The sequence below is a fragment of the Mustela erminea genome, chromosome 3 (assembly GCF_009829155.1).
Source record: "Mustela erminea isolate mMusErm1 chromosome 3, mMusErm1.Pri, whole genome shotgun sequence".
NCBI classification, from domain to species: Eukaryota; Metazoa; Chordata; class Mammalia; order Carnivora; family Mustelidae; genus Mustela; species Mustela erminea.
In genome coordinates this window covers 44,949,253-44,977,063 of record NC_045616.1, presented here as the reverse complement: position 1 = coordinate 44,977,063, position 27,811 = coordinate 44,949,253, and the positions used below count along the sequence as shown (strand labels likewise).

The 27,811-nt window shown below is 42.3% G+C and overlaps 1 protein-coding gene and 1 non-coding gene across 16 annotated transcripts in view; both read left to right on the top strand.

Annotated features, from left to right (window-relative positions):
- The window catches only part of CAST (calpastatin), a 113,101-nt gene that overhangs the window by 66,670 nt on the left and 18,620 nt on the right, over window positions 1–27,811 (top strand). For 8 of the 15 annotated variants that reach the window (XM_032335696.1, XM_032335693.1, XM_032335689.1 and 5 more), the window contains 19 exons: window positions 267–308; window positions 1,652–1,708; window positions 2,057–2,167; window positions 3,409–3,492; window positions 7,284–7,352; window positions 9,272–9,370; window positions 11,240–11,320; window positions 11,909–11,947; window positions 12,597–12,689; window positions 12,844–12,936; window positions 14,043–14,147; window positions 16,159–16,242; window positions 16,718–16,765; window positions 17,884–17,979; window positions 20,016–20,111; window positions 23,968–24,069; window positions 24,554–24,637; window positions 26,050–26,100; window positions 26,228–26,299. In XM_032335696.1, the coding sequence (XP_032191587.1) occupies window positions 267–308; window positions 1,652–1,708; window positions 2,057–2,167; window positions 3,409–3,492; window positions 7,284–7,352; window positions 9,272–9,370; window positions 11,240–11,320; window positions 11,909–11,947; window positions 12,597–12,689; window positions 12,844–12,936; window positions 14,043–14,147; window positions 16,159–16,242; window positions 16,718–16,765; window positions 17,884–17,979; window positions 20,016–20,111; window positions 23,968–24,069; window positions 24,554–24,637; window positions 26,050–26,100; window positions 26,228–26,299 (1,506 nt within the window). The remainder of the gene's footprint in view (window positions 1–266; window positions 309–1,651; window positions 1,709–2,056; window positions 2,168–3,408; window positions 3,493–7,283; window positions 7,353–9,271; window positions 9,371–11,239; window positions 11,321–11,908; window positions 11,948–12,596; window positions 12,690–12,843; window positions 12,937–14,042; window positions 14,148–16,158; window positions 16,243–16,717; window positions 16,766–17,883; window positions 17,980–20,015; window positions 20,112–23,967; window positions 24,070–24,553; window positions 24,638–26,049; window positions 26,101–26,227; window positions 26,300–27,811) is intronic. The other 7 variants (XM_032335695.1, XM_032335694.1, XM_032335690.1 and 4 more) reach the window with 4 other exon arrangements.
- LOC116587383 lies at window positions 10,348–10,452 on the top strand. The gene has a single exon (XR_004284407.1). It is a non-coding gene; the product is annotated as a U6 spliceosomal RNA (small nuclear RNA).

The window sequence follows — 27,811 nt, the reverse complement described above, 5'->3', positions numbered from 1 at the left end:
GTTTGATACACATAACAAAAGTAAGATGTAAACTGCTCTGAAGGGAAGAACAGGGTATCTGAGTGCGTTAGTGTTTATCTAAAGAGTTAAAATTCCAAGCAAAGTATAGTAAACTTAACTCCTAAAGTTTATATTTACATCAAAGCCATCTCCTCTGAGCTTTCTTAGTTGAAGAAAATCTATGGTAAACCTTGTAAACTAGGTCTGCTTTTCCTTTCTTCCTTAATTCCTTTCCTCTCTTCCTTTCTGTATTTTGCTGAGTTTAGGCTGCAAAAACGGAAGCCGAAAAGAAGTCACAGTCAACGAAGGTAAGTGATTTAAGTCAACTAGTGAGTTATTTGGGTTCTTCGTAATAACAATGAAAAACCAATTTCCTCTGTTGGTGCTATTGAATGGGAAAAGGAATTTTTCTCAGCTAATTTGACCAATTTTGGATTACCTTTTTAAACACGATCATACAGAGCGTAAGTAAATTATTATAATAAGTATATATGTTGTTAAAATGAATATTTTATATATGAAAACAGTATATTTCAGAAGGTGTTTTGTTCAAGATTTTTGTTATAGGCGAAGTAACTATTAAAAAACTGTAGGAGCAAAGAAGAAAGGACAAAGGGTAATCAGCGTCCAATCCTCTAAAGATGGGACATCAAGAGTAAATGTGTCTTTTGAACCGAGCACCTACATGATTTCCAGATGAGTCTTTCCTAAGGCCTGTAGGTTTATCTGAACAGTCTTATCTCAGTTTGTGGAACTAGTTGTCAGTTTCTCAGGAGGCAGCTCTGACTTTCCCTTGGGAATGGCTTTCCTGACTCATGGCTGTCTAGACTGACAGCCAGTCTATATCCATGTAGAGATTGTCCCCAGGTGTCTGCAGGCAGGGCAAATGTTTCTCCTTCATAAGATGCTACATACTACTTCTTTTAAGCAAGTGTGCTTAAAGCAAACACTCACATAAGAATGCAGGTTTTCCTGTGGGAAAGCACAGAGATGTACTTTAAATGGAGGCAGAGGTGAGGTTATCTGGGTAGAAGGTAATGCTTATCTGATTTTATGTAGGACCTCTGGATTGCTCTTCCCCTCAGGATGATAATTCCATAGTCCACTGTAGAGGAGGAATTCAACAGCGAGCTGGAAATTGTCCACTATTCCGTATTTAAATGTTTTGACTGTTTGTACAATCTCCAGAGAACTGGGTTTCTGGTGTTACCTCCTTCTCTTGTTGTAATACAGAAAAGACTGTGTAAATCATTAAATTACAACGTTTATCTCCTATGAAGGCAGATTTTTAAAAGAACTTCTAGAGCGGGATTCCCTGTCAAGAAATCCAGAGGTCTCAGTGCTTTGTGTTTAGATCTGCAGTTATCAAATGATCTATATGAATTGTAAAACACAGCCAGTAAGTTAGAGTTACATACCTAGTTGAAAAATCTTTCTCAATGAAATACTAAATTTTTCATTACTCTTATCGTCATTATCAGACTGTTGGGAGGATAACTATTGACAGGTAGCCCATGTGTATTTCTCTAAGTGGCCCTTTCCCAAGAGGGGCAGAAGGGTCTAACTGGGATTTTTTGTTCTTGAGCCTGTTTGGAAATAATAAAAGAAAGACCTCCAATGTAATTGAGATTTTATCTTTTGAAATTAACAGCCATCTGTAGTTCATGAGAAAAAAACCCAAGAAGTAAAGCCAAAGGAACACAAAGAGGTAAATGATCATCCTTGGGACTTGATAATTGGTGAAGCCTTTTTTTGTATGCTAGGAATGGAATTCTGAACTGTCATTTGCGTTTGTTTTTCTGACTATAATGGCACCACCGTGTGGCAGTAATAGGATTTGCAGTTTACTAATGGAAGGAAGGATATATATTTCAAATTTTGTACCTAACGTAATCACATTTATGCCACATGAATTGAGATCAATGCAATTCAAAAGTCCATAGAACACAACTGTTAGAAACAGTTGGCATCACACAGAGAAAAGCATTGGTATTTTTCGTCTTGTTAACAGTGGTGTGTGTGTGTGTGTGTGTCCATCTCTGTCTGTGTGTTTCAGCCAAAAAGCCTGCCCAAGCACGCATCAGATACAGAAAGCAAGCATGTTCATAAAGAACCAGTGTCCAAATCAAGTGAACAGCCGCCATCTGAGAAATCCACAAACCCAAAGGTAAATAAGTTGGATTGCTAAGAAAACACTACCATCAACTAGTGAATAAGATGCAGGTCCTCCATCTACACGGACCTGTGTCGATGAATGTATGGAGCTATGCTGAATGTACTCTGTATTGCAATGATTTGGGGCTATCATTTGGCTGGTTTTGCAAATAGCCTTGTGGAAACTTGGCCCTAAGAAGTACATCGGATGGGTTGTGGGGACGTTCAGTCCGGTCTCTACTGCCCAGCGGTGCCCAGTCATGACTGTAAGGCAGTAGGCTCTGGTTTCTCATAGATAGGAAGCACGGTAGTGCTCACCTCCTGGACCTTTCTCCTTAGGGTTATAAAGAGCACACACGATCTGCCTGATCTGCTCTTTACATGGAAGTCTGAGAGAGGTGCTGAGAATTTTGTCATAGAAGAGATGAATTTATAGAGCCATAAATAGATTCCATATTTGCACAGCTCATGGAGGTCAGCTGTTAGAAGAATAAACATTTACGGGAAGAACTCTTTGATCAAGGGCTCTTGGAAGATGTCAAGTAGGCCTGCTTCACAGTGCACTTGAAAGAAGAGGGTCTATGTTTCTGGCCCACCAGCTGAATGCAGCCACTATGTGTTTTGTTCAAATCTATTTTGTTTGGCTTACAATATTATTATTCTTTTTTTGAAGGTTTTATTTATTTATTTGACAGAGAGAGAGATCACAAGTAGGCAGAGAGGCAGTCAGAGAAAGAGGAGGAAGCAGGCTCCCTGCTGAGCAGAGAGCCCGACATGGGGCTCAATCCCAGGACCCTGAGACCATGACCTGAGCCGAAGGCAGAGGCTTAACCCACTGAGCCACCCAGGCGCCCCAGCTTACAATATTATTAAAATCATTTTTAATAAGCTGCCAACAATTCAAGTCACAATGTTTCACATAAAATCCAAATTGCCAGCTTCTCTTCAAAAATCAGGTTATATAGCAATAACTGACAGGAGCTTTATACCTGGTACCTGTGGTCCAGTTCATCTCAGTCCCTGCCTGGCCCGCTCGCCTCTCCCTGTACCTGCACGGACTCTGTCGGCTCTAGAGTGCAGCCTCCCACGGGGCCCAGTGCTGTCACGTATGGTAGGAGCTGGTAACCCTCCCTCTGCCGGACATCTGTCCTGGTGAACTGGCTCAGTGCTCAGTAGAGATGCTTGCAATGTGTGGTCTTGAACATAGTCATTCAGAGGTACTTAGTTCTGTTCATCTTTTTTCCCCACCTGTAGACTAAATCACAGGATGCGATTTCTGCCGGCGGGGAGCCGGTTGGTGGTGGTGTAGCTGTGGCATCCGCCACACCAGCGAAACAGGTGAGCGCACACGGGCGACAAGACGCTTATGCGGACCTCGCCACAGGCGGGGTCTGCTCCGCGAGAAGCACGTGCTCGCCCACGGCCCCTTCCAGCCTGGGCTTTACGTCTGCTTCTCAGGGACCGCTCTGGGTGGTGGTGCTACCACACTCAAATAACCAGTATTTGGGAAAACCAAACACTGCTTTTATGTGGAATTTAGTAAAGAAGGGGACACATCTAAGGGATGTAGAATGAGTGGAATAGCACAACTGTTAGAAGAATTCATATATTCAAGAAATCTGTCTGGAACACCTGCGGTGGAGAAGACATGGTATCAGGACCAAGAGAAATTAAAATGTGAGGTGACCCAGATCCTGGTCTCAAGATTTATAGCTTTGAAATAAAGCACATAAAATTAGAATATTTGAAGGAGCACTTCTCTCAGCTTCCACCAGGGACAGCACCTGTGTTGATAGGAGTAGGTCACCAACAGTCCTGACCTCTGCGTGAGTTGATAGGGGAAGTTTTGGAAAGAAACATTTCAACTTTCTCAGGAGAGAGGATGTGTGTCCCTCCTCCTCATGATGAGTGAGTTTTGCTTAGATCATTTGAGGAGCTCCTGCAGATGCGATCTGGGAAATGTAAGATGAGAAGTCGTCTGCTGTGTCTGCCCATAGCAAGGCAGACTCCGTAATCAGTTTAGATTTAATCGTGTCTCTCCAGAAATGCTACCGTCTCTCTGGAAGTCACAAGCAAGGAATGGCAGCAATAATAAGATGGAAATGAAACTTTTTTTAAAAAGTTGCATTTATTTATCTGTTTTTCTGCTTTTCAAAACAGGAAAGGTATCACCCTACAGGCTAAGTGGAGAGGAAAGTCATAGTGTAAAAGTATGGCATCTCTCCCGGAAACATCAGTTTTTCTCAGACCTTGAAAAGGAGGAGTAATGCAGACATTCTGTGGAGTGATAACAAAAATTACATGAATCTTTACATGAAAATATTCAAATTTTTTAAAAATAAGTTTTTTCTTCCAGCAGACTAATTATTTCTCTTTTTTCTTTTTTTTTTTTTAAGATTTTATTTATTTGACAGACAGAGATCACAAGTAGGCAGAGAGGCAGGCAGAGAGAGAGGAGGAAGCAGGCTCCCCACTGAGCAGAGAGCCCGATTTGGGGGCTCAATCCCAGGACCCCGAGATCATGACCTGCGCCGAAGGCAGAGGCTTAACCCACTGAGCCACCCAGGCGCCCCTGTATATGACCTTGAGACTCGCACTCTCATCCCCACTCTGGGGGTACACGTGACTGTGTGGCATTGATGAGGGGTACTTATATGAAATGGTTTGGAAAAAATGGATAGATTTAAGATAGAGGATTAGATTTGTTCAAAAAGCCTTAAAAATGTCATCAATCTGAAATTTTGTGCTAGGTATAAAGTAGCCAGGGAAAAGGTGAAAGCTAAATAGTAAAATAAGAGACTTCGGTGGAAGTCTGGCGCCCACTGACTTGGGGCAAAGCATTTCACTTTCCTTTACCTCTGATTTGTCCCCCATAAAATGGGATTGGTCAGATCTTCCTTTTGGAGAGTGAGGGGTATGTACTGTGTTTAAAGCACTGTGGTGTGACCACAGGACACCCTAGCTGCAGGCTAGCTTGTGCAAGGGCAGGAAGAAGACTGAATCCCCGAGGACTGCATTCCAGGGCAGTTTAAGACAGGCCCCTACAAGGAGTTCTTGGGTTGAGGACCCAAGGGAGGGATTCTGTCAGTTTGCAGGCATCCACGGGACTCTGAGTAGATCAGTTTGAGTTGGGCATTAAGTATGACTAGGATTGTGGGCTTGCAAATGTATTGGAGTGGAAAAGTGTGAGGTGTGCTCTGGTACAAAGTGCATTCCACTGTGGGTGGGGCACCAGAGAGGTGAGCAGTGGGACTATAAGACCAGAAAGACGGGTCCCGGCACAGCTGGGGAATGCTGAGAGCAGTTTACAGGGGTGGTAGCTATTCAGTGTCGAAGGTTCAAGAATGGGAGTGCACCCAGCTATAGGATTGGGCAACCGCAGTGGGTGGATGGAATGGGAACAGAGACCAGAAAGCTGGCCACGGACCACTGCCCTGGTCCTGAGGAGTCCTAATTTAGTGTAACTTAGCACTGGGATAGAATGAGGTAGTGGGAATGTAGAATGTAGGAGGCATTGCCAAGGGAAAATCTTCAGGTTTTAGAAAATGATAGCCTGCGGTAGGCAGTGGTAACGTCAACTCTGAGATAATCTGGGGCTTCAGGGTCTGCATGAACGAGGGTAGGTAACCCTAAGGTGAGGCAAAGGAATGGGGGGCTCTGTCAGGTTCCTGAAAGCCCAAGACCTGCTCCGATGCTGAGAGTGAATGCCTTCCTAAATTGTGAGCTGGTCCCCAGTTACCACTGACCGGTGGACAGAGTCAAGAGGTTGAGCATGAAAAGCGGTCTGAGTTTGGCCAGGCTGATTTGGAATGTTGGAGAGAGATGTGTAGTGAGGCAGTTGAAACGAATGTGGTTTTGAACTCCAGGAGAATGGAGAGCATGAGCAGAAGGAGGTTGGGAGAGAAGGAACAGATAGGAAGGAGTATCTGCATAGGGTTATGGTTGAATCCTGGAAGTGGATTCGGTTGCCCAGACTCAGCCTCTCACCCTCTGGCCCCCATGGTGTTCCTGATAATTGCTGTCATCACTTAGTTAGCACTGAATCATACAACATGTACCTAGGTGGTGCTTAACACATGCGGAGTACCGGCTCTCATACTCAGTAGATGGGTTTCTCCAGTCCTCACAAGGCCCCAAGATAGATCGTGCATGTCATGCATGATGGTCCTGAGCTACAGAAGAGGTTGAGCTGCCTGAGGGCTCATGCAGCCAGTGCATGGGAGCTGGTGGGTTCTCCACCCCCCATGCTCTGCTGCCTGCATTCCAGAGACATCCAAGTGCAATGGTGTCCTGCTGTCTTCAATCTGACCTCTTCACCCATCTAGTTCCCGCCAGTCCCTGCAAGCGTTCAGCCCTGGCCCCAGAGGATGATTTTGCTTAAGACCCCAAGCACAGGGCAGAAACATGTACAGTGGGTAGGTTTGGGGGCAAAGCAGAAGAGGTGGCAGAGACCGGATGGCACAGATGCCAGGGGAGGGCTGGGATGACCTTGGCCGCAGCTGCCGTGAGAGAGGAGTTGGGAGAGGGGTGCTTCCTGAGGTCAGACTTGAGAGACGATTCTGTCTGGGGGAAGCATGGAGATTGCGGATCGGAGGGTTATTAGCAGTGTTTGAAAGAGCAACTGAAACAGTGCTGGGAAGGAAATTCTTTGTAGGGAGATGAAGAAAGGAGTGCCTGATGAAATGCTAAAGCCAGGAGTGTGGAGGTCTTACTGTGTGCAGGCACAGACTGAAAGAGCAATGGGGAAGTGGCCATTTGGAGAAAAAAGTCCTGAGTGCTGCAGGCTGACTGTGGGCTCCTGGAGGGCAACCAGGAGCCGGGAGGAAAGAGATGGCAGTTCTGGATTCAAACCTTGGTCTCTCCTTTACTGTGTGACCTGAGAAAAATTACTTAACCTCTCTGAGTCTTGCTCTCCACATCAGTAAATGAAATTAATGTTATTTACACTGCTCTGATTGAGGAGAGAATGCATACAACGTGTTACCTGTCATGGAGCAGGTGTTCAGTATATGTTCGACGCTACTGATCCTTTGAATTTTATTGAATTATTTAATAATTTGATTTGAATTTGTTAAGTTATTGAATGAAGATATGTGAGGATTTTTTATTTCTTTCTAAAACCCCACCAGAAAAAAGAAAAGAAATCGTCAACGTCAGCTGTACCAGTTGAATCCAAACCGAGTAAACCATCTGGGAAGGTAGGAAGATAGCAGTGTGTTTCTACATAAGACACTTATTTATTCAGGGTCTCTATAGTTGTTCTTGATCTGATTTTTTTTTTCAAGGGCAAACCATGTAAGGTGGGATTTACTTAAAGACCTTTCTAATGGGGGCACCTGGGTGGCTCAGTGGATTAAAGCCTCTGCCTTCAGCTCAGGTCATGATCCCAGAGTCCTGGGATTGAGCCCCACATCAGGCTCTCTGCTCAGCGGGGAGCCTGCTTCCTCCTCTCTCTCTGCCTGCCTCTCTGCCTACTTGTGATCTCTGTCTGTGAAGTAAGTAAAATCTATTAAAAAAAGACCTTTCTCATGAATTATTGCTATAAGCTGAAAGTGTGATGGGAGGGGTATGTTGTAGCATTTTATATTCTAAACCTCTGTTCTGAGAACTCGATTACATCCTATGAACTTTACATTTCAGTTTCTCTCTTGGAAATTTGACTTCTTTAACCAGAGGTGTCCCTAAAGAGTATAAGGCAGTTCTTCATTCTGAAATTCCCAAATGAATTGGTCTAAACCTAAGAGGTCCCAAATTATATGACATGATCAGGGGAATTCCTTAAATTGTAGTGGGAATATGGTGGTTGAAGGGGAAAAAAAATTAATCATTTTTTAATCTGAGTTAAGCAAAGTAAATAAAGGGTCTTTCCCAGAATTCTTGTTTTCTCTTTTAAATACAGCTTACTGTTCACACTGAATCATTTTTAACCTCAGATAGGATGGAGGCACTCTTTCATTCATTATACTGATTAAAGCACATATCAGCAGAGTAAATTGTCACTTCTTGTAAGCTTAACATCCGTTTTGCATAATTTGCTTTGTAAACATCCTCAGGCAAGCAAGTGAATAAAAAACCCACAAATGAATGAAAGAACACAGGCCATCCATTTTTTAAATACTCTGTTTGGAAGAGGAGCTGTATAGAGATTTTGTTGGAGTTCTTTGTCAATATGAAACTCTGAAAAACTGCTGATAAACAATAAATATCAAGCCATTTTTCCTATTGCATACAGTAACATACTATTACGTTATTCTTTTTGTTGTTGTTTGTTTTGTTATTTTGTTTTTAACTGTTATTACACTGGACTGGCAGCTTTAACAAACCATCCATTTGTTCATGTAGTTAATGCCATTAGACTTACTGACGTTGTGATTTTTTAATTTTTAAGGGGCTGAAGGGCAGAGGGAGAATCTTTTTTTTTTTTAAGATTTATTTATTTGATAGACAGAGATTACAAGTAGGCAGAGAGGCAGGCAGAGAGAGCAAGAAGAGGAAGCACGTTCCCTGCTAAGCAGAGACCCTGATGCGGGGCTTGATCCCAGGACCCTGGAATCATGACCCACGCTGAAGACAGAGGCTTTAACCCACTGAACCACTTAGGCTCCCCAGGGGAGAGAGAATCTTAAGCAGGCTTCCTGCCCAGGGTGGAGCCTTACACAGGGCTGAATCCCATAACCCTGAGATCGAGTCCAGAGCCAAAATCAAGAGTCAGACACCCAACCGACTGAGCCACCCAGGTACCCCTGAAGTTATGATTCTTACCTGAACATGGCTTTCTGTTCTTCCAACCTAGAATGTGTACTCTAGGACCTTATGTAATAAAGTCAATCAGAGACCAAATTTTTAACTATTTTGATGTTTGAAGAACCTTTCATATTTGGTGTTTTTCTGAACAGAATGTTCGTTTTATTGTTTCTGGGTTTTTTGTTTTTTTGTTTATGGTTTCTCTTTTTTTTGTTGTTTTCTTGGTTTTTTTTTGTTGTTCTGGGGTTTTTTTGTTTTTTTTGGTTTTGATTTCTTTTCTTCTTCTTTTTTTTTTTTTTTTTTTAGTTAAAACATCAGAAGTGAAATATGTATTGCAAATAGCATTTAAATACCTTCTTTCTTTCTTTTCTAGTCAGACATGGATGCTGCTTTGGATGACTTAGTAGACACCCTAGGAGAACCTGCAGAAACTGAAGAAGATAACACAGTGTACACTGGACCTGAAATTTCAGTACGTGATTTTGATTTCTGTAAAGATTCATACTTATAAGGTAGAAAAGCAAGTAAGTTCATGGCCATGAGGCACCAAAGAATACCTAATGTTCTGTTGCGTGGAGAGAAGTAGGATGGTGTCGCTGTCAATACCAACTAAAAGTGCTGGGAATGGAAATGGTTTGTTCTATGGTAGCTCTACTTTGAACATTGATTCAGCAAACATTGACGGATTGTCCATGTTGTGACTGACGCTGGGAATCACCTTCTCAGGTCACAAAGATTTTTTTGACCTTGAGATTTAAATTTACTGGACCTGAACTTCTTTTGATTTTCAGAGACTTCCCATTCGATGACTTGAACTTATTTTGACTTCCAGAAATTTACCACCCTCCGCTCATCTCCATTCCTAACTCCTAAAAAGCGAAAAGATTACACATCCCTTGATATTAAAAAGATTAAAAAGACATGCCATAGACTGGAGGAAAATACTTGCAACAGAATTGACAAAGGATTTGTTTCTAGAATTTATGAAGAATTTTTAAATGAAAAAGACAACCCACTAGAAAAGCAGAAGAAAACTTGTTTGGCTAATAAGGCAGTGAAATTCTCTAGTAAGTAGAGAAATGATACTAAGATATGGAGAGAGCATTGCCTACTCCTCAGATTGGCCCAAGTGTGGAAGTCTGACAACTCGTGTGGGGCTAGTGGGTATTGAAGATGTGCTTATTACCCTTCGGTTGGCAGTTCACCTTGAGAGAGTTTCCCTGGAGGGGGCCTTGCCCATGTGTTCCAGGAGTTACAAGAGCAGATGGAACATTCAGAAAGGATTTTGGTCAACAGCAGACAGCATAATATAGTAGACCACTTTATAGCGGTTAAAATGAATTATACATGTATCAACATGGATACATTACAGAAACATAATTTTGAATAAAAACACAGAATATCTAGAATATGATGCCATTTGTTTAACATTTGAAAGGATGCAAAGTAGTGCTTAGTAGCAGCCCATATGCTAAAAATGGAATGATACAGAGAAGTTTAGTATGGCCCCTCTGTAAGGATGACACCCAAATTAGTAAAGCATTCTGTACTTTTTCAATTAAAAAAAAAAAAAAAGGCAAAGTAATGCTCTATGTTGTTTGTGGATGCCTGTATAGGGAATAACTGTTTTACAGTGTGCTCAGTTTTAAGTCCATAGCTATAATAAAGTTCCGGATGGGGACTGTCTCTGGCTGACAAGGAAGGTGGATGAGATTGTAGCCAGTTAAACAGGATACATTATCTGATTCTTTTTCTCTTAGAAATTACATCTGAGGGCGCCTGGGTGGCTCAGTGGGTTAAGCCACTGCCTTCGGCTCAGGTCATGATCTCAGGGTCCTGGGATCGAGTCCCGCATCGGGCTCTCTGCTCGGCAGGGAGCCTGCTTCCTCCTCTCTCTCTCTCTCTGCCTGCCTCTCTGCCTACTTGTGATGTCTCTCTGTCAAATAAATAAATAAAATCTTTTAAAAAAAAAAAAAAAAAAAGAAATTACATCTGAAAGACTTGGATATTAGGTTATAGAGAAATGTATTATTAACTGTAACGTTGCATGTATTGGTAAATAAACAATGAAAAACTTTTTAAAATAAAATATGTTTTAACATGACTCAAATTTAATATAGTGGCTTGAATATTTTCTAGTATCACATATGGGTTAAGCTGATTAAATAAAGTGTTGTATAAACTGAGAATTTCAGTGTTGTGTAAAGCATTGGCTTTTTAATGGCTTAATTTCATTTCTGTAGCTCCATAAATTACTAACAGAAACAGTAATATAGAATATGCATATAACATTCTCAACTAATTAATTACATAATATCCCTGTGTGTGGTTTTTATTGCAGGATCCAATGACTTCTACCTACATAGAGGAATTAGGTAAAAGAGAAGTTACACTTCCTCCAAAATACAGGGAACTTTTGGCAGTAAGTTAAATGATCATTTACTTTTACTTTACTGTGTGCTTTTTGGAACATAATCATTATCCCATCAATATATTCACGTTTTTTTTTTTAATTTAGAAAATATGGTGGGGCTTGTGAAATAACTACAAGGATTGCCAGTGTATCTGTTTGCTAGGGCTGCCATAGCTCAGTCCACAGGCTGGGTGGATTGCAACATAGAAATACATCTTCTTACAGTCAGGGAGCCTAGAAGACTGGAGTGGGTGTGGGCAGCCTGGGTGTGAGGGAAGGAGCTGAGGCCTCCCTCCTTGGTCTGTGCATGGGCCATCTTTCCTCAGCATCTCTGGGTCCATGTTTCCCCACTTCAGTAAGGACAGCAGGCCTATGGAATTAGTGCCCATCCTAATGTTCTCGTTTAACCTTGATGACCTCTCTAAAGGCCCAGTCTCCCAATATAGTCACATGCTGGAGTGCTAGGGATTTAGGACTTCAACAACATGACTTTGGAAAGACACAGTTCAACCCATAATGCTCACTGAGCAGTGCATTTTGCCTGTTGTAAAAATTAATTTTGGGCTCTCCACATGATCAAATTAATGTTTGTTTCAGAAAAAAGAAGGTATCACAGAGCCTCCTCCAGACTCCTCGGTGAGTTTACATAAATGTCTTCTAAGATCCAAGTTAACCTTTTTTAAAATCTTTAGTTGTGGGGGACACCTGGGTGGCTCAGTCAGTTAAGTATCCGACTCTTGGTTTCAGCTCAAGTCATGATCTCAGGGTTATGAGATCGAGCCCCACGTCAGGCCCTTGCTCAGCAGGGCGTCTGCCCCTCCCCTCACTTGAGTTCGCTCTCCCTCTCTCAAATAAATAAATCTTGAAAAAAAATCTTTACTTAGGGGATGGAGCATCAATTCTCTATATTGTGTCTGTGGCTCATCTCCAAATCAGATTAAGTTTTCATCTGTTCCGAGGAAGAGATGGGCATGGGGTTGTGTCAGTGCTCGTGGTTTCCTATGGAGTTTTTCTGAAGGGAAGAATGGAGCCAAAAAAGTTGTGGGGCAAAATAAATGTTAAGAAAAACTGATGAAAATATCCTAACATGGAATCCATTTAAAAGAGTTGGAAATGGGAAACTAGGATGCGTGAGCAGCCATTCCCTTCCAACACAGGCTTTCATCTGAGTTACTGGATAACGTACCTCATTTGGTAGCAAAGGAATGCCAAGTCCTTCTTCATTCGCTGAGTTTGTATTGTGGTCCTTAACTGGAATGACTGTCATGTGTCCCACATCATTTAGAAACCCATGGGGCCCAACGATGCCATAGACGCTTTGTCGTCTGACTTCACCTGCAGTGCTCCTATCCCTGGTGGAAAGAAAGCAAAGGAAGAGGTATTGTTTTCAAAATAATTGGAGGGGGAGAAAAAGGGGTGGAGGAGCTTCTTAGAAGGCATGTCACATTTTCAGACAACTTCTTTGTAGTTCTGGTTTTTACAGTGACTCTTCTTTTACCTCTAAGTCTAACCATTTGTGCTTTGCCTTTCAGAAATCCACAAGAGAAGAGGTTTTAAAAGCTCAACAAGCCACGGCAATCAGAAGTGCTGCTTCATCCCAAGAGAAAAAAAGAAAGGCAGAGGAGGTATTAAATAATGATTTCTTAGAAAGTAACCACGGTCCGTCTGACAGCACTTGCTTTTCTGAGGCTGAAGGAGCTGATTTGGGATAATCCCCACAGAGCATTGTTCATGATGCGGAGCATCTTTTTCCCTTCTGGTCTGTGTGGACCAGTGGACCTGGTCAGGGTTCTGTGGATTATCTCCAGGCAGGCCTTCTGTGTTTCTACAAGTGCTGTTCACGATGGCAACACAGTCTTCTTGGTTGTGAAACAAGAGTCTCTCACCATTGAAAAAAAAAAAAACATAGGAAGACAAGACCCCCCAAAAATGGTACTCTCAGGATGTAAATCTTCAGTGACCTTTTAAATGGTGTTTGACCTGTGAGTCACCAGTGGGACATTTTCCTAGCTGCTTCTGTTCACTTCTCTGAACCATGATCACTTAATTGTCATGAAGCTGGCACGTCGGTCCCGTAGCTCTAGGCTGGGTGAGAAAGCGGGCTCTGTCTGCTGACAGCACAGACCTGAAGGGGGGCAGTGTCTGTTGGATCTGCTCTGTCTCTCTGTTCCTGCAAGGGACAGTTTATTTTTATCTGGTGGGCTCAGCACAGCCCTGACAGCACCACACCCTGAGAGTGGGAGTTCCCGCAGCCATCAGCCATTGTGCCTTCAGACAAGGCTGCAGGGACCACTCCGGTTTTCCCAGCTTCCTGGGCTTAGCTAGTTTGCTAAGGGACAGGGTTGGCTGAAATTATTTTTAGAGACACGTTAAAAAAAAAAAAAAAAGAATACCAGAAAAGTGAAAGTTGACTTCTTACAGCTTTTCTTTTGATACAAGTATTTCATAGTAATATTATCATAGTTATGGCTTGATAACTAAGGGGTGAAGTGTGCCTGTGAGGGTACACGCCCTGTAAGGCACTCCAGAAGTGTCTCAGTCCTGGTTTCTCTCACTGGTAATTCTCTTCTCTTTCTCTCTCCCGCTGAGTTTCAGATAACATTGCCTTCCGAAAGTCCTTCCCTTATCCACGGCTCCTATATTTGAAATTGGGATTTCACAAAGTAGTGGACAGATGGTTCAGGCTGAGGAGATGTTCTCTTTTCTAATGCACAGAACTTTTCCTTTTCAGCAGGACGCAATGAGTGACGAAGCACTGGAGGCTCTTTCAGCGTCGCTGGGCAGCCGGAAGCCAGAACCCGAGCTCGACCTCAGCTCCATTAAGGAAGTCGACGAGGTACTGACCTTGGAGTTGGTGTATAGAGCTTGTCAGTTTGCAGTTTATGAAACTAAATGCGGTGTGCGTGTTTAGAATTCTCACACAGCTTTTCTTTATTGGAGATAAAAGACCAACTGCTCTTCATTCTGTCTTACTTTCAGAGTCTGGTTAACTCAGATCTTCGTTCCTAGGTAGTTAGCAACCAAGAAGGGTCGTTGAGAGTATGTCTTATAAACCATCTAGACTTTTAATACTTAAAGTGGATGCTAGTCCCCTCTGCCACTGCTTCAGTGACACCTGATGAACCGAGATAACATGGAGGCAGGGGCCTGGTGGGGAATAAGTTTGTCTGCCCTTGGGGATGTGGAAATTCATATTTTCAGAAGGGTGCCAGGTGCTTCTCTTCGTAAGGAAGGAGGGAGAATGCTGTCGATGGGACGGAGAGTGCCTTCTTTTTATAACTATGGAGAAAAATGTGGAAAATCGTGTCTCAAATTAGAATGAAATCAAGCAACAATTAACTCTATAACTGGAGTTCCTGTGTGCGCCGAGTGTGATGCCGGGGCGGTATTTATCCCACCACACTTCAACATCTTAACAAGTCTTCTGAGCCAAAGCAAGTTTATATTTGGTGAGAAGCGTTCTGACGTTACATTACAGTTTGTAAAGAGTTTTTCAACTGAGTCATCTGGGATGGAAGAGGAGGGAAAAGAGGGAGCTGTCCGTGGGCATTGCCAACGAGGCAGTGGAGTTGGGGGACATGGAAATCTAGTCCAGGGGACCCTGAGGAGCACCAGCCTATCAGCGCAGGGAGGGGCGCTGGCAGGTGTCGCTGTCACAATGCTGCTGCCTCTGCTGTCACTTCCTGTTCTGAACCACTGAGGAAGGTGAGTCTCACGACTCCCGGCAACTCTCCCCGAGTCTGGGACTCCTCTGGTCCAAAATGGGCCAGTTTCTATCTTCAGCTTTCTTTGAGGGCTTACCGGGCGCAGTGTGGCACGACAAGCTTTGTGAAGGCGAACACAAGGGAGCGGGGGAAGCAGTCCTTGTCCTCCAAGACCAAGTAATGTATTCAAAAGAAGGGGAACTTTCCTATGCAAGACACCTAATGCAAGACACCTAATCAGAGCAGCTGCCTAGACCAGATGTCTCGGGGAGAGGGTGGTCCTGGCCAAACCCTGGGGTGGGGTGGGGGTGTCAGACCAGGTGGAATTGTGCTGTTCTGCCCCCAGAGAGTTCCAGGGCAGTGAGCCCCTTGCCCTTTTGCTTCAGGCTTTTTACTCGTAATTGGTGAGATTTAGTAAGACAGTAATTTGGGGTGGGAAGGTATAACATTAAATCTCAGGACAGAGTCTTAGAGCAACTAAAATCAGATCAATAAAAGTAAAAAATGTTACACAGAAATGACTTCTTAAGCAGCTGGGGTGAGTAGTTTTGGGTATGCATATAAATGTACTAGATTTCCTCTAGAAGACCTCCACCGCAGTCAGCTAAAATTTTAACTGAATGAATTGTTCTTTCTACTAGTTTCCACATTCTTTGCTGCTGTTTTCCACTAGTTTTCCTTTTTAATTATGTACAAAGTATAAATAATTCCTAAGATCTTCCAGTCCTGTGAATTCTTAGGCTTAATTTTTAGCCCCAGTAGTGAATGTATTACTTCCCGGATAGTGTGGTGTTTTGATAAGCCTCGTTAAGTTGCATATCCCATAGGAGTCCAGAGCCATTCCAGTACATTCCACACTAGATAGGTCTCCTTGGAAAAGCTGTGTGATGCTTCAGAGAAGGCATCCATGCCTACTCACTATTCTTATATCACAACAGAAACTCGGTATCTATAATGATACCTGATTCACCTTCACAGCCAGCACTTAGCACGGTCTTGTGCTCGCCAGTTGACAAAGCACATAGACACACTGGAATCTGGTACAGTTTTCACTGCATCACTCATGAAGTACGTGAAGTGATATCTTCTTATCTGCCTTACCAAACTGTTCTGTGTTTTATTCCCTGCCTCCATTTTGATCAGGCAAAAGCCAAAGAAGAGAAACTAAAGAAGTGTGGTGAAGATGAGGAAACCGTCCCATCAGAGTACAGATTAAAACCAGCCACGGTACATTTTATTGTTGTTGGTCTTGGTTTAAAGTGAGGGTGGTGGACTAACCATTTCTGTAATTTTTCTTTGAAAAAATACACACAAATACATGGTGGAAAATGTTTCGATTCTCATATGTGCTTATATGTGGGAAGTTTCTCCCTTTTAGAAATACCCAGGATTATGAACCCTCATCTCCAGAAAATGAAAACAATTGTAGGAATGAGATCTACCTCTTCCCCTGGGTTGGAGAACAGAGATTTCTTTTTTTTTTTTTTTTAATAGTTCAACTCTTTATTCTGATCCTTGATAAGAAAAAAAAAGAACCCTGAGAATTTTTTTCACTCGAATAGAAGAAATTCACCCAAAACCAGATCACTCAAATAGAAGAAAAAAAAATTCTCTTCTCATATCCTTCCTTAAAAACAAACTTAACAGGCCATGAAAAGAGTGTTTTATTTCATTTTCAGTGAATTTTCTATTTTATTTTCAGGATAAAGATGGGAAACCACTATTGCCAGATCATGAAGAAAAATCCAAGGTTAGGAAATGATTCTTCCAATAATCAAAAAACAAAACTGAGTTGTGATATGAGTATGAGTGGATGAGTTGTGATAATTTTGACAGAATTTCCCTATGGAGACTCGAATGACAACCTAGTATTGAAGAAAGGGGAACTTGTGATGGGGACCCTTGGCTCATATCTCTGATTCCTTTACACATATTCTAATGATAATTCTCCTCATGAATGATGACTAGAGTGTTGTGGGTTTCTAGGTGACATTTGCTGGATGTTGGGAGCTGAGGTCAGGATGGTTCAGGTTTGGCATCATGACATCAGCTACTCTAATGATTCTACTCTGCCTTCCCTTAAGTTGGGATCAAGCCATATAGTTGCCAGTTAAGATAAAAATAAGCAGCAACATTTATCAATCACTTATGACGTGGCTGACATTGCACAGGATGCCTGTCAATGTGTTACCTTGTTGGGTCCTCACTGAATGCAAAAGGCACCCTTATCATTCTCATTTTACATGTGAGGAAACAGAGCCATCTTGAACAGTCCAAGGTTACACAGCTAGAAAAGAGCAAAGCCAGGACCCAGAACTCAGGCTGTCCAACACAGAGGCACGGCTTTTCAGTCACAACAGTTCTGTTATAGATGACTGGTAGCAGTCAAATTTCCCACATGCTCTAAATGAATTTTATCTGAAGGAACTAGGGATAGGAGAACTTTCCTGCACAGTTCCCAGACAGTCTTAGGAAAGGAGTATATGACCCGTGTTTTCTGAGCTGGTCAGAAGGAAGTCACTAGGAAATAGTTAAAAAAAAAAAAAAATCACCTAAGAAGAAACTAATACAGATCTTCATCAGAAAGAATAGGCAGTTTTATTTGAACAGAATCCTTCAGAAATTGAAAGATCAGGAAAACTTTGGACTAAATGAATCATAAACACTTCTGTGATACTCGGGTGTCCAGTATTCCTTAGGTATAGCATGACTTTTAGCTTACATTATAAATTTTAAAAATATCCCCCAAATTTTGGTTTTAGATCCCAAAGTATGGCCTAATGTGTGTTAACAAAAAAATTCTTTGAAAACCTTGTTTTTAACAAAAAAAAGTAGTCCCTTCATAATGTAATGTTTCTTATATTACAGCCCCTGAGTGAATCAGACCTCATTGATGAACTTTCAGAAGATTTTAACCAGCCTAAAAGTAAAGGAAAACGATCTAAGCCATCTGAAAAAACAGAAGTATGTTTCTAAAAATACATGTCTCTAATTCTGTGGTTTTTAAAAATACTTGTCTATAATCTGAAAAATGTGAGGCCCAAACAATTTTAGCTTGAAGGAGTTGATGGAGAACGTTTGTGCCATCTCTTTTCTAGGCAGTTTTCTTTTCTTTTGTAAAAGATTTTATTTATTTACTGGTCAGAGAGAAAGGGAGATGGAGAGAGAGAAGAAGCAGGGGGAGCGGCAGGCAGAGGCAGAGAGAAGCAGGCTCCCCACTGAGCAAGGAGCCTGATGCAGGAGTCGATCCCAGGACCCTGGGAACAGGACCTGAGCCGGAGGCAGATGTTCCACCCATGGAGCCATCCAGGCGTCCCTGCAGGCAGTTTTCATCTTGGCTTTTTCTAGATGTTCTTTCTTTTCCCAAACAGACCCTGATATTCTTACAATGGGAATCTTATAATAATCCCTTCAGGAAAGCGTTCACACGCCTGCTTTCCTTTCTGTTCCTCCTCCAGACACTGGCCTAGTTCAAGTTGTCATCAGCATTCACCTCGTGGTGGCAGGGGCCTCTGTCAACAGTCTCATTTCAGTCCCTCTTCTATGCCCCCAGAGTTAGTGCTTCCCAAGCAAGCATGCTAGTAGCCACATCATTCCGCTGCTCCAGTCCTCAGAAGCTCCCCATTGCCCACAGAATAAAAGTCCCTGCTAATGTGCTCTGGCCTCAGCTTCCGTCCCTCCCAAGGTGTATCCTTCCATTACTAAACTGTGACAATAATTGTGTGTGTGAGTCCTTGGCTTTTCTCATGTGGTCCTCCTGTGTGGAATAATCTTCCCTCCTAATTTGGGATCAGCTAAAATGTCAGTCATGCCTTTAAAGCTCTTCTCAAAATAGCCTTTGTCTCCTCCTTTTACCTTCCCAAATGTTACCTCTCTTCCAAATGTTCCTACAGAATACACCACACCCGGGGCTCTGTTGTTCTTTATATGTCCCTGCTAAGTTATTTATCACAGGCAGGGTTTACCTGTCTAGGTCTTCCCCTCTAACATGTCTACCTAGTAATAGTAATAGTAAATAGTAAATTTAGTAAATTTATATTTACTAAAAAGTACTCAATAATGTTTAAAAATACTATTTTTTATATTTACATATTTATATATATTTGTATATTTAAATGTATTTAATATAATTTAATATAAATATATTTTAAAAATAATATTTAAAAAATACTAAATATATTTACTAAAAAATAGTAAATGGTAGATAGTAAAATAGTAAATAGTAAGTTCTTTGGAAGAAGAAAGAGCATCTACTGAGCGCCCTACATATAGGATAAGCTTTTGTAAGTGTCTGGATTAAAACCAGTTTGTCTGAAATTGAACTCCTGTGATAAAATAAGATAGCACAGTGGTTCTCAGATTTTCGTACCAAGATCACCTGAGGGTTTGATAAAACACAGATTGCTGGGCCTCACCTCCAGAATTTCCATAGTAGTTGGGGTGGGGGCCCAAGAATTTGCATTTGTATTAAGATCCCTGGTTGTTGCTGGTCTGGTTGTTGCATTTGTACATACCTACTTACAATTGATAAGGTGCTCTTAAATATATAAAAATGATGCATTTATAAAGACGTTGTGTTACATAATTGGCATATGATGTATATTATATAAAAATAATATGCATTATCATAGTTGCGAATTTTGTTGCGCTTACAGTGTTCCTACGTAGTATGCAAAGCACTGGGTATGTTTTATCTCATTGAAAGCCTCACGTTGACCCTTGAGATGTAGGTACTATCCTTGTTCTCATTTTACAGATGTGGAAACTGAGTCTCAGAGAGGTTCAGTAACCTACCGAAGGTAAGAGGTAAAACCAAGTTGAAATAATGGTAGAAGAGTTTTAACACACCTTGATGATTCAGTATTCAGCAGTCCTTCAGCATTTAAGAAACTCAGGCTCACAGCCTGTCACGTAGGAGAGCCTATTGTTTTTCTGTTCTTGTTCAGTCCACTGACCAGGCATTTCTAGAAACCCTTCATTGGGCTTCCTTCTCTCCGCAGGACTCTCAGCCTGCTGCCCTAACTCCTGTGAGCGAGGCCGTGTCTCGGACTTCCCTGTGTAGTATACAGTCGGCGCCGCCCAAGCAACCCACCTTGGTGAGTGATCCCCTGGACACAGGGCGAAGTCTTGAGAGCACAGTGTTCGTCCTCCTGTGCGCTCGCTGCTGTGTATTACCATCAGGCTATTTGATTCTAGCAAAATGGGGAAATCTTAGAGAGCTCTAGTATCTCCTGTTCTCGTGGCTTCATGGTGTGTGACAAATTCAGGTTCGATTTAAATTTTTAATTGAACTGCTGCAAGTGGTGTTTTTCCGTTCACCTTCTGAAAGGCTTTCTGCTGCCTTTATTGTGGTTATTATGGATAATCACGCTTTTTCACTTTCCCATATCCTGCAAGCGTGTTTGAAGCTTCACGAATGGCCTCCTGCTCTCTCCAGTTGACTCTCCTGGTGGGATAATCACACAGGACCAGCAGGACTTCCCCCAACTCTCACCTGAAGGGAGGTTCACTCAGTTCCTTCCCGTTTTCTTCTTGACCTGCCTCTCTCGAATGCCCTAACTTTTGTGTGAATGGTAATTAAGTAGTTGTGTCTTTCCTTTTGATCTCAGTGGGTTTTGTGTTAACAGGTAGAATCGGACTCAGAGTAACAGCTGATGGCTCTGTGCTTTCTTACTACAGACTTAGTGCACCTCCACTCTGGAGAGTTAACTGGTTGTAGATACTTGATGCTATCTTTTTTTTTTTTTCTTTCAGATTTTATTTATTTGACAGAGATCACAAGCAGACAGAGAGGCAGGCAGAGAAGGGGGCGAGGGGAGCAGGCTCCCCGCTGAGCAGAGAGCCCGATGCAGGGCTCGATCCCAGGACCCTGAGATCATGACCTGAGCCAAAGGCAGAGGCTTTAACCCACTGAGCCACCCAGGCGCATATCTTCTCATTAAACTTTCACAAGGATATTAGAAGCCCCGTTCTGATATCTGTCTGTTACAGGTGAGGGAAATGGAGCTTTGAGTTGATCCTGAGCAATCCACTTAACTTTTCAGAGCCTGGGCTCCTGCTCTTAATTCCTTGAGCATCTAGTGTGGATGTGGCCAGATAGCAAGCCTTTAACAGTACATTTTGATCTTTCTCGTATGGAAAAAGGGCAGGAGGAACTTGGCCAAAGGGACCCGCCCTCAGGAGGAATTGGGAAATACAGAAAGGAGGGAATGATCACACTAAGAAACTGGAATAGCACTGTTTTCCTGAGGAGAACAGTGAGCCAAGGACAGGCCAGCACAGAGGGGTAAAGCGTTTGGTGCAGTTGGGTTTAGTGCATCTAGTTGTTCGATAAAACGGGGTGAAGAGATTGTGGGACCCGTGCCCTGAGTGCCCTGAAGTGGCTTCTTCCCACCAGGGACATTCTTGGTGCCAAGGAAAAATCCCCTCAAAGGTCAGGGTCTCCCTCCTGCCTCCCATAGGATGCGACTTCTTTTTTGAGGTCTCTGGGTACGCTCCAGAACTTGCACAATGTGGGAACGAAGACCCAGGCCACGGTGGTGAAGACTAGGAAAGGAGAGGAGAATGTGGGATGAGCTTGTGAGGAAAGTAAGAACAGAGGTGGTGAGTGGAATCAAAAAGACAATAGCCAACATTCCAGAGCAGAACTCTGTGACCTAAGTGAGCGTCCTCTACCTCTTGTGCCCCAGGTGCCAGCCAGGACCTCCGAGGGTCCCTTCCTTGCCCTTTTGAGCCTGACTCCAGGCATCAAGCACTGGATGTTTAGTGCATAGGAAAGGGCTCTGCTTTTCCATTTTCTGACCATCTTTTCTGGGCGTCTGCTCCGTCTGCTCTGGTGACCATGGTCGCTGAGATTACCGTCCCTGAAGTTAGTTGGCATTTCTGGAATTGTGACAGCCGTGGGTGCCAGAATGAGTAGCCACGGAGTGTGACAAATGTCAGAGGACCCAACAAGGGCTTGAGGATTAGTGAGCAAAAGGAAGCAAAGAGCAGGAGAAGGAGATGAATGCGTGTGTACCCCGTGTGTCTCTTGTTTGTGTAAGAAGAAAGTTTATTGAGGAAATCCAGAAACGCGAGTTCTAGTTGTGATTTGACAGCATGAAATACTACAGAAATTGAAGTTTCAGCCCTTAGTCCTGTTTCCAGATTGCTTCATTCTTAAGAGTGCTATGTCTCCTAGCCTTGCTACCTCTGTTTGGTTTATTTATTTTTTTTTAAAGATTTTATTCATTTATTTGACAGAGTTCACAGGCAGGCAGAGAGAGAGAGAGAGGGAAGCAGGTTCCCTGCCGAGCAGAGAGCCCGATGTGGGGCTCGATCCCAGGACCCCGGGATCATGACCTGAGCCAAAGGCAGAGGCTTTAACTGTTTGGTTTCTTTCTTAAGCCAAGGGAAGCAGGCTTAACAGCAAGTAGTAGTTTCCAAAGATTCTATAGCAAAGAGTAAGGAGAAAACAGAGCTGAAGTGTGAGCGCATGTCTTAGATCAAGCTGGCAATTCAGATTGCTTGGTTAAAACTTTGATCACTGTACATCTTGCATTTTATTTTATTATGTATGTATGTATTTGTTTCTGAAGATTTTATTTGGCAGAGAGATAGAGAGCACAAGTAAGCAGAGCGGCAGGCAGAGGGAAAGAGAGAAGCAGGCTCTCTCCTGAGCAGGAAGCCCGGTGTGGGGTCAGTGCCAGGATCCTGGGATCATGACCTGAGCTGAAGACAGATGCTTAACCAGCTGATTCACTCGGGCATCCCCACATCTTGCATTTTAGATAGAATCCCAAACAGGTTAGATAAATCAAGGATTTTTGTTGCTTCTAGGAATAAAATCTATGCAGTGTCTAACCACTAGAGGGCGATAGATCACCTTCCACTCCGGTTCCATTGTCTCATGGATGAACTTTTGCAGTGCAACTAAGCAGAAAAAGTTTTCTTACATTGATGATGGTTAAGGCATATAAACAAAGACACTTCTACTCTAATATTCAAATATGTACTCTCTGTGAAGTCCAAGAATTTTATAGGAATAACTTTGAAATGTTTTCATTCAGAAGCTTTCATACTTTGGAGCAAAAGCAGCAATAAGAAATTCATTGATATTTCAACCCAGTATCTATACAATAGAAATAATGAATAGTACTTATCCTTGCTATGTATTATGCATTCTATTTTCTATCATCAAAAAAACAGACAAAAAAAGACCTGCCCTTGAACTGTTGATTTTATGAGCCATTAATGGATGGATCATGATGGGTTTGGAAGAAGTCAAATCAAGTCCCATCTTCTAGCCCTACTCCTGTCTTTTAGTCTCCTATGTCATTTATGTTGTCTTCATCCATTTTCATTAGGACATTATGAGGGAGCACATTCCCATTTGAATAGTGGGACCCCAGGTCGACCGTTCCCATTGTGGCACTCAGGTCAGTTGGTCACAGGCAGTCCCCTGAATTAGCATGAATACACCTTGACCAGTGGAAACCATGTATAGAGCATGAGTGTCTGCATCTCAGCAGAGGCCCTGCCCGAGCCAACACCTCCAGGATAGGCCAGGCTGATTTCACAGAGCATGGGGCAGAATGTCCGCTCCTAGGCCCTTCTGAACATCTTTCCTGTGCAGTCTCTAGAATGATCCCCATAAAGATCACTTCTTATCTGGCTTTCTGCTCTGAGGGTTTCCCATTCCATTGTCTTATTTGCAAACCATGACACTGAGTTAGATTACGGAAGTGGCTAGGTGCCACTTAATGCTTAACATAGGAGACTTGGCCTAATGTCTAACATTTTAGGTTCTTGAACCTAGATTCTAATTCAGTTGGTAATTAAATTATTAAAAGATGACATTTACTTCTTATCTAGACCTGAAATAAGGATATGCCCTTCTGAATTGTTTGGTGGAGTCTCCTTTAAAAGGAGTGATTAACCACCTCCTTAGTGTATCCACAAATGTGCTTCTAGAAAGGCATGGTGCCAGACGATGCGGTAGAAGCCTTGGCCGGCAGCCTGGGGAAGAAGGAAGCAGATCCAGAGGATGGAAAGCCCATGATGGATCAAGTGAAGGTAATAGCAGCTCAGTCTCTTCTAGAAAGGAGCTGTCACTGGTGGTCTTCACTTCCCAAGGATGTTAGTCACCCCCCTCCATATTTCCACAACACATAACCGTCTGGCTTTATCCATTAGGACGCATATATGTTTTATGACCTAAACGCAAGTAAGCATCAGTGTTTGGTTCTAGCGGTGGCCAGAGGGGTGGGGGGTGTGCTCACATTCTCTGAGTCTTGCCTGGGCCCTGTCCATTCCCACTGCTCAGGAGTCCCCAGGGAAGGGGCAGCTGCCCCTCACCCCCAGTGTTGCCTTTCAGCCTAGCGGGCAGAAGTGGAAGGGGTGGTGGAAGTAGGGGAGGCTGGGAAAGCTGAGGGAGCTGTGGGAACTCTACACAGGGGGCTGTAGGTATGTTCTGGGGTTACTTATCTCAGATGGAGCCATGTAGACATCCGCTTTATGGAGATGTATTACTCATGAAAATGGTGTAATCTTGATGCAGGAAAAAGCCAAAGAAGAGGATCGTGAAAAACTTGGTGAAAAAGAAGAAACAATTCCTCCTGATTATAGATTAGAAGAGGCCAAGGTAAACAGCCTGAGGTGTTTTTCTATTTTATTTTAATCAATACTGAATTTTATAAATATAAAGCAGGGACATGGAAACAGGCCTAGAGTACAAAGAGCTTGTTTTTAATGTTTCAGATGCCACATATTTCGCTAATACTCTGTTGGCATACCAGCTGTGAAGTTAAAATATTCCTCAGTGACTTTTCACTTTTAAGTGGAAAAAAAATCCAATGCCTAACCTGCCTGATTTTTTTTCCCCATTTGATACATGGTTTTTTCCCCATTTGATACTGGAAACAAAGAAAAACTTAGAAAACCTTTATGTAATTAGGAAAAATAAAGTGAGGAATAATTATTTCCTAGGAAGAAGAATATGCAACTCTTAGATATATACTGAAAAAGTAAGGAAGCCTGTTTGACATTAAGTAGAAGGATAATTATTTTGTTTCATTCGTTTTGAAAGTACAGATCCTACAGCACAAGTGACACAGTGGAGAGACCCCATTCTGTATGTGTAGTTGAAGTGAAATCACTTACTCAGGGACACACACGTGTGGACAGAGCACATGTCCATCATCTTCATATGATGCTGCTATTTAAGCATACTTAAGAGCATATTCAACTAAATGTATATATATTTAACTGCATTTATATACAACCATACATATATATAGCCCTGCACCAAGTTATTTGTGTATCTGTGGCTCTATGGATATATAAGTTATTCATGTATATGTGGACATATGTGGATATATGGGATATATGTGCCATTTATAAATTTTCCTTTACAGAAAAGCTGCAGATGATTTCATGACTTTGTCCTCCTTCTCAGAAGTGGCACTTAGAGTCATCTCAGGCTTGGCCTCTCTGAGCCATAAGGATGTGCTCAGATGATAAGCAGGCATTTTGTCTATCCTAGTTTCTGTAACTTTCCCAGGGCTTACTACAGGGCATCGGACAGCATCAGTGCATAGTAGTTGAATGCATTGCCCATGAAATTAACCAGTTTTCAGGGAACTTTGGCAGTGCCCATCCCCCAAGCAGGTGAAGAGTGTGTCCCTATGCTACCAGCATGTCTGTATGCGGCCTGACCCAGGACCTCGTATCACGCTGCTTCAACTATGCACCTGTGTTTCCGCTACACTAGTGTGTGGGCTTCTGAGGTCACAGGTTGCACACAGTTTATTCTCTAGTCCCCATGCCTACGGAATGCCTGATACATGTGAGCTGTTGGTCCATATGAATTAATTAGAGCATATTCCCTAGTGAAAGAATCTTTTTTCCTGAAATGATGACTCTGGTTTATAACACACAACATCAGATATAGCCTGTAGATGCCTTACAGTGTTTACAGGCATTCATACTTGGGATAAATCCCCCAGGATAAATCAAGGGAAATGAATCTGTGCCATGTTTTTCTCTCCCAAATAGGATAAAGATGGAAAACCACTCCTGACAAAAACACCCAGGGAATCACTTCCGGTAAGCAAAACCAATTTTCTCTAAGCGTATCTTTCTTACATGGCCCTGACATCCTTTGTAGAGGAAACAGATTGGTGGTGGTGGGGCAGGGGGTGCCATTTGTTGATACATTTCCTGGTTCTTACAGGCCATGAGTGAAGACTTCCTTCTGGATGCTTTATCTAAAGACTTCGCTGGTTCCCCAAACTCTGTACCTCTTGTAAGTCTGAAACTCCTGGTTCATTTCCTTGCTTGGAGGGTGGCAGAAGTAAATGGAAACTAGTGACTTAGAATCTGACCTTAGAGCGAAGGAAACAGTCACAAAATTAAAGGCCTTCTTTAGCCCGTTGTGGCCCTGAGATAGAGGTGTTCTATCATGAAACAGTATACCAGCACAGTGGGCATTTGCAACAGTGTAATTGACTGAACCAAAGCGTATGTACTCTTTGTCAAGTATACTTAGGAAAAAGAGAATTTATATCTCAAATAACCTTATCTGTTGATATTTCTACAATTTATCATCTTCTATAATTATCTCCTAGGAAAACTTCGCTCTTTGTAGGACAGATAGTTCTTCAGGGAATTTTGTTACTGGAAATTTTAGGAAATGTTGGTAATGGTAAGCAGGTTGCTGTACTATAGGATTGTTAGAGCTTATTTATATGCAAACATACTGTAAGTCTGTTGGAGTGCCCAAACTTGTATAATTCCAGACCTTTTTTGTGGGATCTGGGTTATCTATTTACAAGGTTCTTATGTAGACAATATCAGTCGAGAAACAGAATGAGTAGCAACTAGAAGAAATAATGATTCTTTGGAGTTGCTTATTTTTGGACTTGATGAAGCAATAAATCCTTCAAAGAAGGGATTACTAACGATTGCATGGTCCTCACGGGACTCCTGTGAAATCAGCACGACCGGCAGTAAAAGTCACCCCATTCCGTGACCTTCCCCTCTTCCTCCTCCATACAAACGTTACAGTACAGAGAGGCTCCGAGTCCTAAGTTAGGGGAGAATATAAAGTGAGCAGTATCCCAGGAATGTGGAATCATATCGTTACAGTGATGCAGAACAACAAATGAGGGGGAGCCAGTGCCTTAATTCCCTTCCTCATACCATCTGTATTATTATGGTAATAGTTGGGATTTATCTTTTAGAAGTTCAAAGAAAATACAACAGTGAATTTTTATACCCACCCAAGAAGAGGTATAGCAGTGAAATGACTAGAGATAATATAACCATTTTTAAAAATTATAATCTTGGAAAATTAATCTGGCAAAGGGAAAAATTTATTAGCATCTATTGTGGACAAAGTAGAAATAGCCAATTGCCCAATTATGGTAAGTTTAAAAGGTCAAAGTAGAAAAGTATTTGGGGGGGGAAGTCCCAAGAACTTAGGAGGAAAAGTATTATATTCTGACTCAGAATTAATGTTCAAATACAAAGGAGAGCTGGCTGTGCATTCCATGTTCTTTGATTACAATAAAATAGAACTTCTATTTAAAAAGATAAATTTAGGGGCTCTGGAGTGACTCAGCCAGATAAGCGTCTGCCTTCTGCTCAGGTTCTGATCCCAGGGTCTTGGGATCCTGCCCTATGTCAAGGCGTTCTGCTTAGCCAGGGGCTGCTTCTCCCTCTCCCTCTGTTATTCCCCCAGCTTGTGCTCTCTTGCTCTCTCTCTCAAATAAATAAAATCTTAAAAAAATAAAAATAAGTGAAAGTTAAAAACACT